This window comes from Neodiprion pinetum, chromosome 5, assembly GCF_021155775.2.
Source record: "Neodiprion pinetum isolate iyNeoPine1 chromosome 5, iyNeoPine1.2, whole genome shotgun sequence".
Classification (NCBI taxonomy): Eukaryota; Metazoa; Arthropoda; class Insecta; order Hymenoptera; family Diprionidae; genus Neodiprion; species Neodiprion pinetum.
The window spans coordinates 29,231,726-29,252,308 of NC_060236.1; the positions used below are offsets into that span (position 1 = coordinate 29,231,726).

Here is a 20,583-nt window from a genome sequence, read left to right on the forward strand (position 1 = left end):
GCAAGAAAGGATCGACAATAGCGCAAAATGGTTAGGCGTACCTCGTTTTCCGTAATTCCAAGAATATTCGAACGGTATTTTCAACGATACCTGTTTTACTCAATTTTTCTAGCTACTAAAACAAATGAAATTTTTCTCATTGCAAAATTTTCTCCTAAATCCAATGATATATGTATCTGTATATTAACACCGTTATTACATCGATAAGCTGAATGAAATCAAAAAAAAAAAAAAAAATTTCTGTCAACCCCGTTTAAAACTGCAATATTTCTCGACGAAGGTGGATAGCTACGGGCCTTATTGCCCGGGCAAGGGGGCCGGCGACGACGAGGAGGAAGAGGACGCCGAGGGCGAAGAAACCTGCGGAGACGGGACAGAACCTCAACGTCAGGGTGAGGAGAACCCGAATCGGCAGCGTCAAAACTACGGCGACAAAGACCGCGGCAACGGGTGGTGGCCGAACGAACCGCGAAAAGACGGCGTCATAGATCGCAATCATAAGCCGCCGATAAGAAACAGCAACGAGGAACGTCGCAACAAGGGAGCCGCAGCGGTGGCGGGGGACCTGGCGTGCCTGGCTGGCTATATGGCGGGATATTTGAAGGCGGCGGGGGCGTCTTGCGCCCCCAACGGAAGCCCTCAATATCACCCCCATAGCCACCCAGGTATGGCCGGTCCTCCGCATCAAGCTCCTCCGCACCCCTTCACGCTTGGGCCTCATCCACATTCACTGCCTCACGTACACCCTCTTCCCCATTCTCATTCCCATCCGCATCCCCACCCCCACCCCCACCCCCATCAACACCAACACGCCCACCCACACCCACACCAGCATCAACATCAGCACCAAATACCGCACGCACATCCTCACGGTCACGGTCATCCTCACCCACTGGATCACGGACTGGTTGCTAGCGCGTTCCCGCAAGGTGAGTCAATCCGCATTTTTATACAATGATTGCGAGGGAAAGAATATTGTTAAAATCGACCAAATGTGTCGTCACGGACGGTGAAGTAAATATTTGTTTATGTCGATTGAAGATTTTTTGGAAGAACGAAACGCTTTGTGGAAATAGACTGACATGTTGTTGGTTCGAGATCTGTTGGTCTGACAAATCGTCTCCGGTTGGCTTTAATTACCGAATATCTTGGAAGGTGAAATCGTAGGAAATCGAAGGGAATTATCGGGAATCGCGTGAAATCGTTGATATCTTGAAACGCCGAAAAGATTCGACGAAACTTGCTGTTGTTTTTCCAAATACTAGGAAATATGGTGTCCAATGCGATTTGTACATTCTTCAACTATTAGGTACTTGTGGTTTAAACCGGCTGTTCGTCATTTTTAACTCGATTAGAGAGAAGAGAACTCGATGTAGTTGATGAAAATCGAGAGGCAGACGAAAAATATGACGGATTTTCAAATTGTTTATTCCGAAATTTGCTAGGAACACTTGAAATTTACTTCTTGACCGTGCACCCAATTTGTCAGGCCATTGGTCAAAGTCACACTAAAAATGAATGCATCGAAGAATCACTGAACCAAGCAAATTACGGATCACCAAAAAATCATACATACTTTTACAGAAGAATAATCAGGCCCGTATGAAAAATGTTATTCTGTTCAAAAATTTCAACAACTTTTAGAATTTGAATAGTCAAATTTTTGATGAATACCTGCAAAACGTGTAAATTCATATGCGTGTACAAATTTTCGTACGATTATGATAATTTTGCCGCCGGTAATATATCTGGAAATTAATTCCGTCACTAACACGTATATTGTAGGTACGCGAACGCTTTTCTAAACAGCGATTACATTGCTTGATCTCTTTTGTTGTACAACTACTACAAAAGCGAGTAAAACATCTTCGGAGTGAAGAACGATAGAGGTTCATTAGCCCTTTCGGAATGAGATTTTAAACTCGTTTTATGCCTTTCAACTGAAACGCGTTATTTATTTATTTATTTTATCTTACAAAAAGATAGGCAAGACCGTACAAGTGTTCCTAGTTTATTTCATTGAATCGAGATGTCAGGAACGTGCCAAGTTTAGTCTGATTGATGAACCGTGAATTACATGTAGACGGTACGAAAAGTACCTACGTAAAGTTGAGAAAAGTAACACGGAAACTTGACGGTCGTATTTTGTCCATCGTAACGACGACGAGTATGTACTTTAAATTAGCGTTTCAGGACTTCAGCTCAGAGCATAGGTGAGATAAAGTATCTTCTTCCGTATTATCCAAAGGAATTTGCGTAGCCAGCAGCAACACGCTGTCACATTATTGTTATGAACCCAATTGAAATCACATGATGCTCCGAGTATCGCACCAACTTATGCAAACACACACACATACAATACGCCCGTGCCTATTTGCCTGCCGTATTGATCACCCCGTGCGAATCGATGCATCGACTGAAGCCGTAGATAACCGGGTAGCGCCGGGGCTTCTCGGTACCATTAGACTGCAGTGCTAACGACAGATTCTACCGTACGTTTGTTTTGGTAGATGCCGAGGGTCGTGTCGCGTCGCGTCGAATAGCATCGGTGAACATTAACGGCTCCCCGCGCCTCCGGCAAGCGACAGAGTTATCCAGGCTCGAGCCACTTGAGACGCCAAACTCCGATCCGAACGAAACTTGGAGGAAGCGTGTAGAATTCGATTCTGTTAAGGGGTAAACCACCCTCGCCTGCCAACGTTAGATTCTTACACCAGATTCGTCCGCCAAAAGTCTCGTTAAAATCGGTACCTGATGCGTTCCTTCTCTCTTTATCCGTACAAACGAGTTTCTATCATTTTATCATCCAACCGAGCAAAAAAAAAACAATTCACTGAGCGAGAATATGATGTGAAAATTAAAAATTCACCCCCGCGTGTAAAAACGAGGGAATAATAATTGTCGAAGGTTCGTACGGTTGAAAACTTTACCTCGCGAGCATCCCACTCACTGGTAATAAACCGTCCTCTCTCTCTCTCTCTCTCTCTCTCTCTCTCTCTCTCTCTCTCTCTCTCCGTCGCTCGCTCCTCTTGCCTGCAGTTTGTCTCCCCGAAAAGAGAGAGACGCGGGGAACTCGGAGAACTCGAAGCACTCGGAGCACCCTCGCGGGTCTCCGAAGACGACGCGAGCGAAGAACGCGGAGAGCCAGTTAAGCCGCTTACGGGGGTGGCGGCGGGTATGTACGACGTACCTTCTCACCCACATCCACGTATATCTAAGGTAGGGGGTGCACAGGGTGAAGGACTGTGTTGTACCCACACGCACAGAGATACGGGCGGCGTCACCGCCGATGTTGGTTCTCGTTTATACGCGCGTCTTCCTCCGCGTTCCCATGGAAACTCTCTTCGGCTCCTCGTAGTTGCGCCTTCATAAATCCCCTGCCCATCCCCTTCGGTTATGCCCCCGTAATACTCGAGGAGAGAACCGACTCCGCGCTCTCTTTCCGCTCTCCTCAACGTTTCCAGATGCGGTATCAACCAACGTCTGCGGGAGATAAAGGGGCGGACCAAATATCGCCCCGCGAACGTTCTTTTCCGAAACATGGCTGCGAGAAATCGAGCGGACACTAGGACGGAATCCATAACCTATATTCGCGATACGTTGCACCGCCAAATTTTGTTATACCTTCACCTCTTTCTTCTGCCCCGAAGAAAAATAATAATTCCCTTATACATCTATGTATCGACTGCTCGCTGCAGTTTATGTTTTCTCGCCTAACACGAGCTTGACTTTCGAATTATAAATTTTTGTTCCATTCCGGTATACTAAACAGCTCATGGGGGTGAAAAAAATTGGCAAACATATCAGGCGTTAATTTATACTTGAAATATGTTGACTTTTATACACACTTGGGAGAGATTCGTTTCAAGATTGTTGAAAAACAAAATTTAGTCAAAAGCTACAATTTCAAATTTTCGGCAAAAAGTATAAAACAGATACGGCAGAATTTTTTGCTCATTTCATCGTACATCAAAAAGTTCTCATTTTTTTTTTTTTTTTGTTTTATGATTAATTTCCAATATGAATTCCAAGAGGATATGACTGTATAAAAATGAATATCATTTCCGTATACTTCGTACTTATATTCGTAATTGAATAAAAATTCTACCTGATTAGACCGCGGCCTCAATTACACTCGGCAAGTCGTGCTTGTTCCATCGACGCCAGCGAAAGCATTCGTACACAAGCATCGAGGATGTAGATCGGTACCTATAATAACGGCGGGGGTGGAAAGTGGCGCGTGCACTCTGAGCAGCTATCCGTGTCATGCGAGGTTGTACGGAGGCGTTGGACCCGCGATGTTTATTTTATTGAGAACGAGAGGGAGTCCCCGCGAGACGGACGTGGGGGAATACCGCCGCTGAACACATAGCCGTGGGATTCCCCGCAGTTGGCGTAGTTTTCATTCCGCACACCTATGCAGGCCGCAGCCAACCAACCAACCAACAAACCAACCCCGAGGGCCCCTCTTCTCGACGTGCACACCTCGTGTTTGTTGTTTCATGGAATTGCCACTCAACCGTGCAACGAAATATAGTATAATATAAATATATAAGTTAGACGCAAAATGGATTTGGACGATTCAAGGAATGCAAAACTGCTGATGGTTAGAAGAATTTCCAATTTTTTTTGCAATATGTATACCAAAGTGCTCGATTTGAAGTAATCAAATGTGGATAAAACTTAGATGGAAGTGGCAAAAACGATCCGAAAAACGTAATAATTAACCGGAAGTTTGATCGGACCAAACGTGGGAGGTTTTTTTTTTATCTTGGATAATACAGGCCATGAAAATTTCAAATCTGAATCTGTAAATTTGCTTTGCGGACAATCGAGTCCAACTGAGTGATGACGGTACAATTCCAAATCTAGCATTGGACTCAGCCGAAAACGAATTCCATTGATTTCATCTCACCAAAGCGAAGAGACAAATAAAAACGAGAGTGTATCTTCATGTATGCCATGATCAATTGAACAACGAGAACAATACAACGTTGCTACAGGGAAGTAAAAGCTGATTGAAAGTTTCGAGTTCTCCCCTCTTCTCGGGGGCGAATTTCCGGCGTGCACACTCTGTCCCGGGCGAGGGGTGATTCTTTTCTGCACCGTGGAGATAAGCCTGCACTGCTACAATGCCCGATATAACCCCGTCAGATCAAGCGCGTTCCAATCACTCAATTAGGCGTCAAGTTGGCGGCCACGTGCGGCGGCACGCGACCATGATAGTTGACCGCGGAACCGCGATTGGGGCCCAACAGGGCCCGAGGCGTCGAAGACGAGAACGACGAGGAAGGAAAATCGAGTGCGAAGTCTCGCGAGCTAATTGCAGGATAAACACTCTGCGTTGAGTGAATAGTCGGGTTCAGAGACGCCGGATATCCTCCTCAGAGGAGTCGGAATTCCGGGGTTCTGCAGAGCCCTGAACCCACTTTTCGAATATGCCTACTCCGGTAACTTGACGACCGTGAGCCGATTAGGGTTCGTGCTATGCTCGTGCATAGCTATGGGTTTTTGTCAAGCCTCGACTTTCATGCTTGCCGGCCTTCCGTCACCTCTGCATATAGGGACCCGATAGACGAATCAGAGATTCTCCCAAGATTTGCTCACGATATTTGGTGGTCAGGGTTTGACCTGTTGCAAATTTCTCGCGAGATTGTCAAGAAGATTGTAAGAAAACTTTTCACTTGGTGAGATCATCGATCACCGTTATCCATTATTAGTAAAATCAAAGAAGAATCATCGGAAATCACACTGGATCGCTTTCAATTTGGATCACTATCATTCCTAATCATTTGCATAACCAAACACGAGGGTGAAGAACTGCACACATCGATTTAAACCGATAGAGTCTCATTGCCATTTCGAATCCAGGTCACCGAATGTTAATGGTGCAGTTTCTCGTCGGATTTCCTCTCGAGGCATATAATTATCCAGAGTCCGATGCAGGGGTAGAAAAGGGGCGAAGAGTTTCTTCTTATTTCCTTTTTGTTTCCTGCGGCCTGTGGATGGAACGTGGGCGACGGAGACGGAGTTGGTCAAATGTTTTCATAGCTGATGGCCTCTCGAAGCGTTGACGGGTCTCTTCTTTCTCTTCGCTTCGGTTTTCCCTCTCCTTTTTCGCCACGGCGTCCATGGAAAGCGGCACGTGCTATCGTCCCACGCTTGCGCTTCAGGCATCATAATCTTTATCTCGCCTCTCCCTTTTCCCTCCTCCTCGCCCCGTCGCCAAACCCGAACCACTTTTCTCGCCTATGCACATTTTAGCTTTTAATTAATTTTCAATTCCCCAAGGCCCCGTGCGCTTCGAGCTCGACACTCTCGACACCCGGAAGCCTCGCCGCGTTCTTCTCTGCACGCCCTGCTTACTTCTTGGACATCATCGTCACCGCCAACAACTAAAATTCTATGAATAATCAAGCAGCCCGTGCTGTGGCAAGGATTCATTTCATTCTTGGATCCGTGCGTAGCTGCGCGGACGCGAAACTTTTGGTTTAGTTCAACTAATGGGGGTGATAGGTGCCGACCCGCGTCACGTTGCATGACGCGAGTGACGTTCCAGGCTTTCCAAAACTCATTATGGCTGATCGATCAGCTCGGATAGCTTTGGTTGAATTTTAATTGGCAGTGCCTCGATCACTTCCACAAGGATTGCTAATCAGGGAACTGATAAGAATACAAAACAAATACAATAAAAATTGTTAGAAAATTAGGTCGATTTTTTGTAGAAAAAAAACAACGTTCAAAGCGTTTAAGATACAAGATGGGAAACACGTATATGGTGACGGTTGACGTCTAATACACCGTCCGGTAATTTATTTCCGTCACTTTATATAATACATGCTTACCGTAAGTTACACGGCTCGTTTGATCATAAGCTTTTCCTCCCACCACCGTTTCGCAACCCTCTCCCGTAGAACGAGGGTTGTAGCGTAGAGTGAGTGGAGCAAGTTGGTGTATTTCCTGCCGATGTACAGCCGGAGTGTCATCGTTAAAGAATTGCGTTAGCCGCCCATTAACTTCTGCATGGCTCCGGGGCGCGGGGTCCACGGGGCTCAGGGGGTGAGCCATGGCGCCGTGAAATCCAATAAACGAAAAAACGAATTTGCCATTAGCGAAACTCCGCACCACCGTCCGATTTCTCCTCCGCTCAAAGCTCAGCCCCTGAAATCACGGAGAGTCACGAAAAAAAAATCAACCATAAAATTCACTGGCTGTTTTTCACCGTCGAATTGAAGTGGAGTGAAAATCCATATTCCCGCTGGTTCGTACGTCAATCAATAAGTGAAAAATTGCATATTGTATATTCCGGAATATCAAGAATTCAGTAGACGTTGGACTTGGATAAAAATTAAGTGTCAAATTTGAATATTTCTATTTTTTACAAAGTAGTCCATTGCTCAATTTTATCTTCAAAATTGTCGTTCAAATATGTAGTTACACCCACCAAGTGTTTACGCCCGCATCTCAGAAGCCTAGAAAAATTCCAACGGCTTGTTTATACTTCCAAATCTGCTGGATAACGTCCGTGACAACAATAGCTCGAGATGAACACATCTCAATTTCTTGCGACATGGTCCCTGTACCCAGTGCGCAAATTTGGCGGTAGTAGGTATATCGATATAGATATAAGTGTAACATACAAGGGCGATGCGAGGGTGGATATATAACCGTGAAAGTCGGGAGTGGCGTCACCGTATAGCGTCGGTAACCCCAAGAGCCGAGATAATAAATCGAATGATACTTGGCATCCCGGCGGGTGTTTGCCGACCCATTACGGCTGCTTAGCGGGGCTGCGTGGCTGCACGGGGTGAAGAGAAGACCTTGCTGTACTTCACGGCTGGTGCCTACCAACCCGTGCAATGATTAGATGAGGACACCCTCCTCCACTTATCGCCCGCACGGTATAAATATATTTATTGGATTGAGTTGGGTATGCAGGGTATGGATGGCGTGTCGAGTCTGAGATAGTGGAACAGCAGAAGCGACTATTAGGTACCCGTAATCACTCCAGTTATACGTTCCTTCCGTAAGACCCTTAAAAGCGATTAAGCCAATGATGTGACAGCCAGGTTCAAACCGAACTACACACAGGGCGCTGTTTGCGAACCGACCGTAGGAATGGTTGCGAAATTCATGATAGTACTGCCAAATAATGTTTAAAGTGATTTTGGAGAACTCGAAGGTCCATTAGCATCCTCAACCAACCTCTGACTTCCATCAACGAATCAAAATTTTTTAAAGCATGTTATCGGTTAAATGAAGAATACGCCTGTCTTACGTTCAAACAGCCAACCATATCATGAAACCACGGTTTTCACCAACGCGTTGGAATCGCGATTTTGCAATGCATCGTTGGATTCCCAAGTCCGCATTCGCTGACACCTATATCTAGCACTCTAAAAAATTGGGTTGGGTCAGGTTAGGCTATAGATTAGATAGCCGAAGGCGCTCGGCCTCGACTCGGGAATCCGGTAGCTGCCAAAGACGTCGTTAGCAACAGCTCACCGACGCTACGCCCACCGGGTAGGCAATCAACCGGACGGAGGATGAAGAGAGCTGCGAGTCGACGAGGTCCAGAAAATCAAGAGAGAGAGAGAGAGAGAGAGAGAGAGAGAGAGAGAGAGAGAGAGAGAGAGAGAGAGAGAGAGAGAGAGAGAGAGAGAGAGATGAAAATAGGAAGGTGCAGTAGCAGTAACAGCAGCAGGAACCCGGTGGTTGGATCGTAGATCAATGACGCGGCGCCCGCGCCGTGCTTTACCTTCGTACCTTCTCCGTGCCGCGTTTCTTCCTCGAATAATACCGACACATGTACGGAGTTTGAACACACGGGTGGTAGACCTCGGTAGAGTCATGCATGTAGGTATCCGTAAGAGGGACTCGCGTGTGGCAACGTACATCAACGCGACGCTCCTCTTTCTCTCTCTTCCTTATCCTTTTTTTTTCGAGATCATAGGAGATAAATGTACCCGTTCGTCTCGCCTTCGCTCCTCCAGTCCTTCGTTACCCTCTCTCTCTCTCTCTCTCTCTCTCTCTCTCTCTCTCTCTCTCTCTTGGGTCTGTTATATCTGGGACTTTCGAGAGGATCGTTGAGGAGTTATCGGGGGCGATCATGCCGCGAAGGTTACTCGACCAGTTCGTTAGGCGCAAGCGGCGATTGTCGTCCGATCCCGAAAAGGAGGCCCGAGATGACATCTCCACCTTATGGCTGTCGAGTATCTCCGCCACTCCTCTGCCGGCTAGGCACCAGTCAGCCTAACCACAAAACCTAGAGTTCACTCCCGTCAGCTCGTCTCGAAACCTCGGGCGTAAACGAGGAGCCAGTCATGGGGCTACACCATCAACACCGACGGTAGCATCAGCAACATGGCCGCTACCAGAGACGTCGATTCGACTCGGCTATCTGACTCTCCGGTCGGCGTTAAAGCCCTCCCTCCGAAGATACATGCGTGCATTATACAGCGTATATTCCTTCATCCTGGAACACATGTGGTTGTACAGTATGTAAGAAGCTCTCTCGGTAGCTGCCGCGCTTTGTTCCGAAAAAAAAAAAATAAATAATATCCCTAATTATGCTTCGCGGTTGAAAACGAATATATTCAAAAACATTTTTGCGTTCTAATGGTAGCGAGTCGGTTATAGAAATATAACAGAAGCTACCTTCTTCCTCCTTCATTCACATCGTCGTCGTTAAGTTCCAGGAGAAGTTCAACCGACTGTGAAAGGACCAACTACTAATAAACCAAATCGGAGTTATTACGCTCCGTAAGCAGCGATTCCAGTATAGGTTCTTGAAAATTTATCAGTCATATACTGGGAACGTTGTATTAGCTTGGAAGTCGCTTGTAATACAACGCAACAGTCTTGTTTCTCTTGGTAGTATCTCGCGAACCATAAAGTCGATTCGTATTTCGCTACAGCGTTCCATTACTCGATCAAGTCCCATAAATTTGCAGTTTTAACTAAGCCGTCTAATATACATATCTCGAAACAAACAAGATTACACGGATTAGCTAGAGGACAGTATTCGCTCGTTTCGACTATACATGTCACATATCTCTCTGCGTGTATGTTTCAAATACATTCGCCAAAACAGTTTCAAAGTTCCTTCAAGTAGCATCGTGGAAGTTTGCATCGGTCGAGCAATCGCGGACACGATCGCGTTGATTCTTCTCTTCTCGCTATCCGGTCATTCGTTTTTCTACGTTTTTTTTTTTATTGCACACTTGACGGCGCTTCTGCATTGTTGCAACGAAAGACATCTGAAAGCGGATCGGTTCAGTTCTTGTATCGCGTCGCGTCGCGACGCTTTCTCTGTGCACTGCGGATGATGGTTGTGTATGGTATTCCAGGCGTCGTCCCTTTTCCCCCCTCTTCCATCGTCCCTCGCCCTCTCTCGCTCTTCCCTCTACCCCCCCCCCCCCCCCCCCCTATCCACCCCTCTCTTCCTCTCCCGGGTAAGCGGATTACGTTGGTCCTGAAACGAGCCAAGCGAGGCTTGATGGCACGAGAGGAGGGCTGCTCAAAATTACGCTATCGCGGACTCGCAACGCTCCCGAACCAGCCTCCCCCATTTCACCTCCCTACCGTCCCTCCTGCCACCCTTATACGGGGCTCTTTGCCATCCAACTGCCACCCGACCCGGCCATCCTGCTCTCCTGAAAACCACTCGTTGCCGACGATGTCCGGAGGACCGTGTCGCGTTTCCAACATAAAATATTACCGAGCACCGTACTTTGCTGCTTGGATGCCACGATGTCCTCGTCTCCGTCTCTTCTCTGACGTTCACGCTATAGATAAGGACTCGTGGCTATACAGTACCGGCGGTATCTCATCTTGTGTCGATCACACCTACCGAGCTTGATTTCTATGACCTTGGGACCATGCGGCCCTTGTTGAAAGCTAATTCAAAACCAATTAACTTACCTTGTTTTTGCTTGGTGCACGAGGACCAATGCCGTTGAACAACATTGACGGCAACTTTTAACCGTATATATGTTTTCCTCATCTTTCAGGAATGAATCAACGCAAGCAGCGCCGGGAAAGAACGACCTTTACGAGGGCACAGCTAGATGTTTTGGAAGCTCTGTTCATCAAAACGAGATACCCGGATATATTTATGCGCGAAGAAGTCGCACTGAAGATCAGCCTGCCTGAGTCGAGAGTCCAAGTAATTAAACTTTTGACAATCATTATTGATCTTCTAACCGTCTAGCAATTCCCATAAAAATACATAACTAATAATAATTATTGATCATAAGCTACGCGATCATTGACCAAAGTGCCGAGTTTGGAGACCATTTTTATTGGGGTCCTCTAAGTGCATTCGCATCTTCCGCTACCCAATACTGTTCGAAACAGGTCAGAATACACTAATTTCATTTCACATCGACTGCGTTCAATCACCCGACATAAAACTGATCCGAACGACGAATAGATGTGAAAAATTTCATTCTTTCGACACAGCTTGTGTGTAAAAAAATAATATTCAACAATACTAATTTCATACTCTGGTGCACAGATTCATATCGGTATTCGCTATATCTGCCCGCGTGAAACGTAGCTTCTCTGTATACTCGATACCTACACATATGTTGTTTTTATATATACACACGTACATACGATGACGCTCTTCGACGGCGCCGAGCATCGCGACGCTTCGTGCTTCCGCAACGTTTACCGAGATTTAAGGTATTTACACGACGACAACGACGATGATGGCGAAGCGGGCGTCATACACACCCCGCCGCCAAACCGCCTTTGTCAATGTCATTGTCACACTGCTGCTAGTTTGCTACGATGCCATTGTCGCGGTTACTCCACGGTGACACACAGCCCTGAAAATAAATCCATACCCCAGCGTGGAGCCACTACACATATTTACTCGCACACATTCTTCTTCGACCACGACACATTTTTACTGTGATATATCGAACCTCCCATCATCACCGTTTTTATTACCGATCCCCAATTCACCGCACGTTGCATCTTTATTTTCGTACACTATATATATATATATATATATATATATTTTCACGCGGGCATAACGGTGTATCAAAATTTCATCTATCAAAATCAACAATCTTCATTCTAAATTTAACACAAATACATAGTAATTTTGTAAATTTCTAACCCGATTTCGTAAATTGACCATTCTTTTGTACATTAAATGTGTAGTAAGTTCACCATCGTTTTTAACAGTGTTTAAATACACACGCACGAGCCGTTCATTTCAACCCAGCGCTGATCTCGGAATTCCAATTGCATATAAAAAAAAAAAAGCAGATTTCTCTCCCGCGAATCACTGTACGATTGTACAGTGTTTAAGGTATAAAAATAAGTAGGCGCGTGCGTTATACATTCGGCGAATCTACCTCGCCTCTCATCTCTGTTAGGCAGAAATGATTTCGCTTCCAGATTACGATCCCGGCTGTGTTCCCGTCGGCACAACGCGAGAACGAAGCAGCTGCACCGCGCGACATGCTTGAACGAATGTAACTAAAAGTATTCATCCATTGAGATTAACAATCGAACGCATCACGTTTTCAAATCCATTTCGATATTTATACATCGATCTTAACCGTAGATTCCTCGTTGACGGGGATAATTTTTATTAATGATTATTATTTGTCTGTGGCTTTGAAATTTTTTTTAAAAAGAAACGAGTATATTTTTATTATTTATTTATTTATCTATTTATTTTTTTTCAAATTAACACGAAATCTAGTTCACTCAATCCAGAGTAAAACGTTCAAAGGCAGAGAAAGAGATAGATATCTATGAAATCAGATTACGTGGGCGTGTTTTTGAGAAAAGTGTATTTCGAATTGGAGGAAAAAGAAGGCGTAAGGGTCGTTATGCTAATGAAATAAAACATCCAAGACCGATACCGCCAGCTGAAATAATTTACGCGAGAGAAAAATTCTGCACCGTCCTTTTCGTTCTGTTTGGTACGGATACACACGAGGCAAGCGGTTGGTTGTTACACGTTGGACACGAATCGTTTTGCTGGATGTAAACCAGATGGTGGTGCAATTTGCACCTCAGCGTGCAAACACAGCTTCCCGATGATGCCAAGGCCCCGCAGGGGCCTCGACACCCCATACAAGCGACGATCGAACGGGACCCTGGATATGCCTTTCAATTTGAACTAGGGGTGTCACTGGGTAAACACGGGGGGCAAACGGGGTGCTAATGGCTCCACTCTCACCTCTCTTTTTCGATCTTTTGCGGTTCCTACGGCTCTGACATCCGTGCGCAAACGCTCACCATATATATATATACATGTATATATCCTCGTTAATCCACGGTATTTGTGCGATACGGTGCGATTTTTTTATCAACCAGTAAAGCAATTTCGACTCAATCGTTACGTCTCATCTGTACCTACAGACTCGAGGATAATTTTTACATTTTTTCAACAATCCTAACATCGAAGGTGTTACTCAGAGTCGTATTTATTTTCAATTTCTGTGAAAGACAAAAGTATCTGTGGGTACATATTACGACATTGAAACTTGTACGATACTCATTAGCTGGAGACTTTTTTTTCTTCGGTGTTATACAGCTGTGTCCGTAAGATTATAAGCGGAATGCAAAAAGAAAAAAAAATTTTTTTACAAAAATAAAAAGGCGACAACTAAGCGCGGGGGAGCTGCAGCAACTGCAACTGCAACTGCAACTGCAACAGTAGGATTTGCCGTTGAAGAATCGAATCGTTGAGCGAAGGGGCGCGATGGGTATAGTTTCGACGTGAAAACGGACAGGTATATATATACGGGGTTCGGGTGTACGTGAAGCAAGCGCTGTTTCCGCATGTATGGTTAATACAGAGATTCATGGGGCCGCGGTAGAGGGAGACCCCTGGCCACATTGTGCGGGGATTACCGAGGCGTGCTCGGGCGCAACGAGGGTTGCGGCCTTCCAGGGGGAATCGAGCCTACCACCGACATTCGCCGTCGGCTTTCAGCCTTCAGCCTTAGTCTGCCTTCTCTTTCGTGTTTGTTGTTACAGTCGGCCACATCTATGGTGCCCCGTCCCCTCGAGGGTGCGCAGATCCCTCCTCCCCTACCATTCCATTCCATTCCATTCCGTTCGGTTCGGTTCGGTTCCTTTCCGTTCCATTCCGTTCCGTTCCGTTCCGTTCCCAGCGCTCGGCTTCGCCTCCCGAGGGGCGAGCAAGCAGCCCGAGAATCGCCCCACGCGCAACGTGTACCTTATACCTCATCCCATATCCAGAACTTGTTATTGTTGAGATTTAATGAAATGTTACGCCCGCCCGGACCCGATTACTTTTTCATTGCCTCGATTAACGCTCCCGCCTGTAAGACCGAGACCGCGAACCGATCCCTCGGGAATCTGGCGGGGCTCTTTCTCTTCACCCGGTCTGTTATAAATATCGTTACAGTACCTACACGGGTGGGAGACATATACTCGTTCGTAAAAAATACTCACACGTACACGAATGACGATACAATTGAAACCGATACGTCTACAGAAATTTTAACCGGTATACGCGAACTCGTTATTCATGTTTTGATTCACGTTCACCTCCAGTGTCTCGTTGAACCCAAGAGTAGCCTTGAAAGAATCAATCCTGGATAAAATTTCCTGCTACTCCCGTTACTTGCAAAAATTCCAATCAACAATGAACAAAAGTTTATCAGAGTACCTCTCAACACCCCAACGAGTGTTTCCATTTTTGTCAAGCACTCCAAAATACTTCCACTTTTCCCGTGTGGCCCGGACATTCGAGGGACGTCTAAAGTTGAACCGAACCTGCGTAAATATGACATCACCGCCCTTTAACATCGGTGAAAATTTCTGTTTTCAGGTTTGGTTCAAGAACCGTAGAGCCAAGTGCAGACAGCAGCTACAACAGCAACAACAACAGCAGCAGCAGCAGCAGCAGCAACAACAACAGCAACACCAGCAACAAACAACACCGCCAAAGGTATCGCCTAGAAATCAACAGCAATCGAACGCTTCGCAGAACGCGGGTAACAACAAGACATCGAGATCGAGTCGGAGATCATCGGGCGGATCACCGCCCGGCGGCAAAGTTCCGCCGTCATCGAATTCACCGCTGCTTGCCGCACATAACCTGATGTATCCAAGACTTGGAACGACGCCGACCGGAGGAAGCGGGGCCAGCAGCGTTTTGACGACACCATCGCCACCGTTGACGCCTGGCTCTAGCCAATTGCCACCGTCGTCTTATCCACCTCAAATGAACCAAATGCACCACGGTGATTACGGATTCCCATGGAGTTCCGCTTCGGCTGGACCCATCAATCCCGCACAATGTTACGCTAGCCAGACCGGTTACAACGGTTATCAAAACAGCTACGTGCCATCCGACTATTACCACCAGACCCAATTATCTCAGATCTCGCAAATATCTCAGATCTCGCAGATATCGCAAATGCATCACAACCCTCAAAATAATTACCACCACCCCCAGTACCACCACAACATGTTGCCAGCACCGGGAGCCATGCCGCCTGTCCAAGGTGCCATGCCACCGATCGGTGGTAACGGGCCTCATCCGAACCCACCGCCTCCGGGGACCGCGCAGCACAACGGACAGGCACAGCAGCAGCAGGCCCCATCCGATTATATTTTGGATGACGAGAAGTAAGCATTGACGTTATTATTATTATTATTTTTTTTTTTTTTATAACATTACGCCGATCGGTCGTGCAAATTCTTGTACGACTTTACACCGCAATATTTTGAAAACCCTGTGCTAACTGTGAATTTGCTTTCAGGATAACCTATCCCGGTGAACTTGACCCCGATTTAAATGAACATAATCAGTAAATATTCGTTAGAGTCGTAAAAGGGATCGTGGACGAAAGATGAACGCCTGGCGGAACTGGACGAAGATATCGAAAATGGTGGGAGGGGAGGATTGCAGGAAGAATTGAGAAACGCGCGGTCCTCTTATTTTCGTTTACTACTCTTCGCTCGAGTTTCGGCCTACTTTTCTTTTCAATGTCACGCAATAATTTCGCAAAAACGGCGGTACGTCGCATAATTGACCGACAAGTGACGTTTTACTTCTCATTTGTTTTCTTTCTTTGTTTCTTTCTTTCTTTTTCTCATCGTTACTTCCGATATTCTTTAAAGGCCTTTTTCGAGTTGCGCTCTTTTAACCCTCTCGTCACTGCAATCCTCCTACGCCCCGCATTCTTCGCCGCAACGTTATTTTACTTACATTAGCAGTAAGTAGTTATATAAGAAAAACATTTCGCCAGAAGATTGACTCTAGTGTTATTTTTACTCCTGTTGCTTTTTTGGTTTTTTGTTGTTTTTTTTTTTTTTCTTTGTTGGTTCAATTATCAATTTTTCACTACATTGTTTCACCTCATTTTCATATTCGATATACACTAATCACAAACACTTCGCCACTCTGCTCCACGATCTAGTTTATTTCGCGTCAACGCGTACCGGTGAAGAGTAGAGTATGCAACGAAAAAAAGAAAAGTTCCACGCGAATTATCGTGTCTTATATCAGATGATGCGGCAGCAGTGTTTTACAATTTTACCATTAATAACCCTGCGTAGGATACGCGTTTCTACGTGATTGACCGAGTGTTTTTTAATGATTCCATTATGAGCGCTGGCCGCGATCATCTGCTTCCATAAATTCCGACAGTCTAAATGGCGTTTTTTTTTTTTATTTTTTTTTTTTTATCAATTTTTTTTATTGCCGGCTTCCACAAGCACCTATAATTATTTCTTTTTCTTTGCTGCGATCAGAGTGGCGCTGTGTGCTTTACGAATTACCAAATGAAATTAGACGATCGTAGTGTTGACGCGCGAAACCTATTCCTGATCCCGATGCAGTTATACGAAAATTTCACAATTTGTGTTACAATATTGTGTATTTATTAACAACTTTATCATAACTATACACGTTAATGATTACTGTAAAATTATGAGCGTATTAACTGGGATATCATTAAGAGTTAGATAACGAACATTACTATCATCATTACATTGTCGTATCTATTGTCAATATAATTCCTTTTTTTTTTTTTTTTTTTTGTTTTTTCCCAGGACGCTAGGAATACCAATATCAAGACTTTCAGCCAGTTACACAATCTTGCCGAAACTGTTAATACTTATTATCTAACAATCGAACACACCTACCGACTTGTAGATAATAAATTTTTTACAAGTTTGTCAGGATAAAAATTGGTAAAAAGAGAAAGTATAATTGAATGAATACGAGTGAATTGCAAAAATGAGAGTAAAATATGAATGTACAATATGTACATAACTGCTCCATGCGACTCCTCATATTCAAATCAATACAAAGGTATCACGTCCTACAATTGTTGTTAGATAATTTACTAGTTAGTATTATTATTATTATTTTAATTTTAGTCGTTTTTTCCCCACACAGAATACCTACTATTATTATCCGTATTATTATCATTTACTATTATTATCGCTATTCTTCTATTATAATGTGCATATTGTTGGCATCCTAATCGCTAGTCGTAATTCGTATGCCTGTATTGTAATGCTGAACGACGGTGTTCGGGGACCAGCGAACTCGTCCACCGTCCTACAGCCATCATGCAGGTATTTTCGAAATCTAACGACAATAATATCGACGATCTGAGGATAGCCTGTATAATTTCAAAAAAAACATCTGCTAAGAGGATAAGAATATTTGATTTGTATCAGTATCAATGAGAAGATCGTTATCAGATTAAAGTTAACGATATTATTTCATCACGAAACATTCGTATACAGTGAATTTGAATACGTATCAACTCGACGACGATTTAGTTATCCAATAATTTGGATTTACACCGCGGATGATTTTTGAAAAAAGTATCAAGTTTCATTCAACGTACGAACAACTAATGGTATGTCGCGTATACATACGAGGAGGGTTTATATTACCCTGTGAAAACGCGATACATCAAAATTTTATAATTTTTGTGCAATTTCTTCTTCTTTTTTTTTTTTTTTTTATGTGGTTCGATATTCCAAGAATATGGCACTACAGCCTCAAAGATTAAGCTATTATAACGATTTTTCAGCCGAATTACGGATTTATCCCTGTTGCAATATTTTTTTCAAAAGGTAAAAAAAAAAAAATAATAATTTCTCACCGTTTGCAAATCTTCCTGAATGACGCGAGTTTAAAAACATCTTGATGCGAATTCAGATAACCGCTGATCACTTTTTTTTTTACAAATGATGCATTTTTTGAAATCATTATTGTACGAAAATTGATATTCAACTTGCACTCATTGTCATAGAAATTGATAGCTTTTCAGTAACTACGTGACCGTTGGTAGTCTTTCGCTTACTGATTTTCGAGTTATTTTGGAAAATTTAGCAGGAATTATTATTTTTTTTCCTTCCTTTTCTATTCTTTTCTTCTATTTTTGTTTCTTTTCTTTTCTTTTCTTTTTTTTTTTCGTTCAATTAATGAAAACGTTGTGCGACTTTCGTAAAAAAAAAAAAAAACAAAAAAATGGGAAATTCCATACTTTCGATCTTTCGCGTTTTCACGGATAGACACTAATTGGACGAAAATTAACACGATCATTATGCATTCATAGACAGATTACGAATGTCAATGATAAATTCAGGCGTACGGTAGGTACGATATCAGAAGGAATACCGACACAAAAACGGAACATTTTTTAACAACGATACACGCATAATGTAAGAGAGAGATTATCGAATCAATATGATAAAACATTTCATTGTACATAATCTTATACGTACGTGTATGATAAAATGCATATGTAGTACCTATATATAAGAATATGTTATATTACAAAATAGTAATAATAACGATGATTTCACACATCATTGCGATTACGAGCCTGGGGTTACGTTGAAACGTAAGACAAAATAGAAAACTGAGAACGAAGAGAAAAGATAAATGGACAGTTCGTCAAAATGGAAACAACATACGCACTTGTGTGCAAATAATGAAAAAGTGAAGTTGGGAACTGTAAATAATTATTATCATCATTTGAATAATAAAATGTCGCATATTTATATTGAGTATTTACTGAATTCCACACATCCTTTATTCCGCATGCGATTTCCGATCGTTCCCCTAATTTTTATGTGTTAATGAAAATTTCAATAATCCACGTCAAGTCCTATTGAATGTAACAACCTTCATCCGTATTATTTATTTATTTTCATTTTTTTTACTTTTAGCCACAGCCGTAAAGGAAAATTATTCCGAAAATATCGTCGACTAAAATTTTACACGGGAATACAGGTAACGGTTCATGGAAGCTTTTAGGTGTCTAAGATAAGTGACCCTGTCCCAATTATTCATCTTTTTTGGTTACATCTGTTCGATCGTTAGTTCAAAGATACCCAAAAAAATTACTTTGCAGTGTTTAGCCCTTTAGCGATTGGATTTAGGCGTAGAGAAATTCACAATTTGTGCCTTCGATTTATAATTTTGAAAAATAAAACGGTCAATAATTGGGTCTAAACTAGCACACTTACCTTACTTCGTTACGTGAAGTTAACATGAACTGAAAAACGAGATGATGAAAGAGAAATTTTTTCCCCTTGGTAAAAATTGTCAACTAGCTAATTTATGTAGGGAATGAAAATAGACTGTTTTTTAAGGCTCGTTATCACCCAACGACACAGATCTCGGAGCAGGATCCTGGAGCATCTGGATATCCATCGTCGGCGCATTTAATTAACCTTGTCGCATCGTGCACTGTACAGTATGAAATTAATTAATTGTCCCGCCCTCGGCGATTTTCTTTGATACCCTAGCAACGTGGGGATCTATTCCGAGATTCTCGCGAGGCTGCGGTTTACCCCCGAGGCCCAGAATCCCCGCCTTTACTTGGAGTTGCGCCGTCCGATCCGCGTCGAGGGTGCAGGATGACGATAAGTCCTTTGCGTGACGGTTACGTTTGTCAAAAATTTTTCAATTCCTCGCCTCGATCCCCTGCGGATTTTTGTATCTAGCCTCCGAGATATCGAGGCGAAAATCGTCACGATCTAGGATAAAACTTGTCATTCCTATATACCCGGACGGTTGATCGATGATTTTCCTTGCCTGCGGGGGGGGGTAAAAAGAGAGAAGAGAAATACGGTAGATTGATTATCGATAATAATTATGATGTCCTGAATTTTTAGAATTATTTATATACCGTCGTCGCAACGGTGTTCATGGAATTCAATTAAATAACGAAATGATTAGCGGTCGCGCTCTCGCAGGATTTGAATTTTGATTACCGCTGATGGGATTTCCTGCTGCGTAGGTTTGTGCGTTATAATATCGTACGCACAGACGGACATATCAGTTACGAACACCAAGTTACTCGAACTTTTTTCAAAACGAGGAGAGAAAGTTCAGACCGTTTATATCCATATTTAATCTATTTTTTTTCCTTGACTCAAATTCCAAATCAAAAATCTTCAGGTTCGGGGATGGCTAATTCAAAAACACACTGAGAGAAGTTTTTAGTTCCGGTTACCGCTCAGTCCTTGACTATTTTCATTTTTTACCACAATCGAAAAATATACTTGCAAGTACAAAATGAAAATTAGTTTTCTAGCTGTTAC

At 43.7% G+C, this 20,583-nt stretch overlaps 1 protein-coding gene and 1 long non-coding RNA gene across 4 annotated transcripts in view; one reads left to right on the forward strand and one right to left on the reverse strand.

Moving 5' to 3' along the window:
- The window catches only part of LOC124220147 (uncharacterized), a 149,326-nt gene that overhangs the window by 38,046 nt on the left and 90,697 nt on the right, over positions 1-20,583 (reverse strand). The gene's annotated exons all lie outside the window — the stretch shown is intronic.
- LOC124220140 (uncharacterized) lies at positions 28-19,022 on the forward strand. Its single transcript, XM_069136114.1, has 6 exons — positions 28-51; positions 281-929; positions 11,013-11,167; positions 14,831-15,633; positions 15,768-16,223; positions 17,062-19,022. The coding sequence occupies exons 1-5, from the start codon at positions 28-30 to the stop codon at positions 15,817-15,819; spliced, it is 1,683 nt and encodes a 560-aa protein (XP_068992215.1). The 3' UTR covers positions 15,820-16,223; positions 17,062-19,022.

What these genes read in the sequence shown, in the direction of transcription:
- LOC124220140 (XM_069136114.1), top strand. Translation starts at nt 28, where the DNA reads ATGGTTAGGCGTACCTCGTTTTCC. An exon ending in TGCTAGCGCGTTCCCGCAAG is followed by an intron (nt 930 to 11,012) that starts GTGAGTCAATCC and finishes CTCATCTTTCAG; the next exon opens with GAATGAATCAACGCAAGCAG. An exon ending in TATATTTTGGATGACGAGAA is followed by an intron (nt 15,634 to 15,767) that starts GTAAGCATTGAC and finishes ATTTGCTTTCAG; the next exon opens with GATAACCTATCCCGGTGAAC.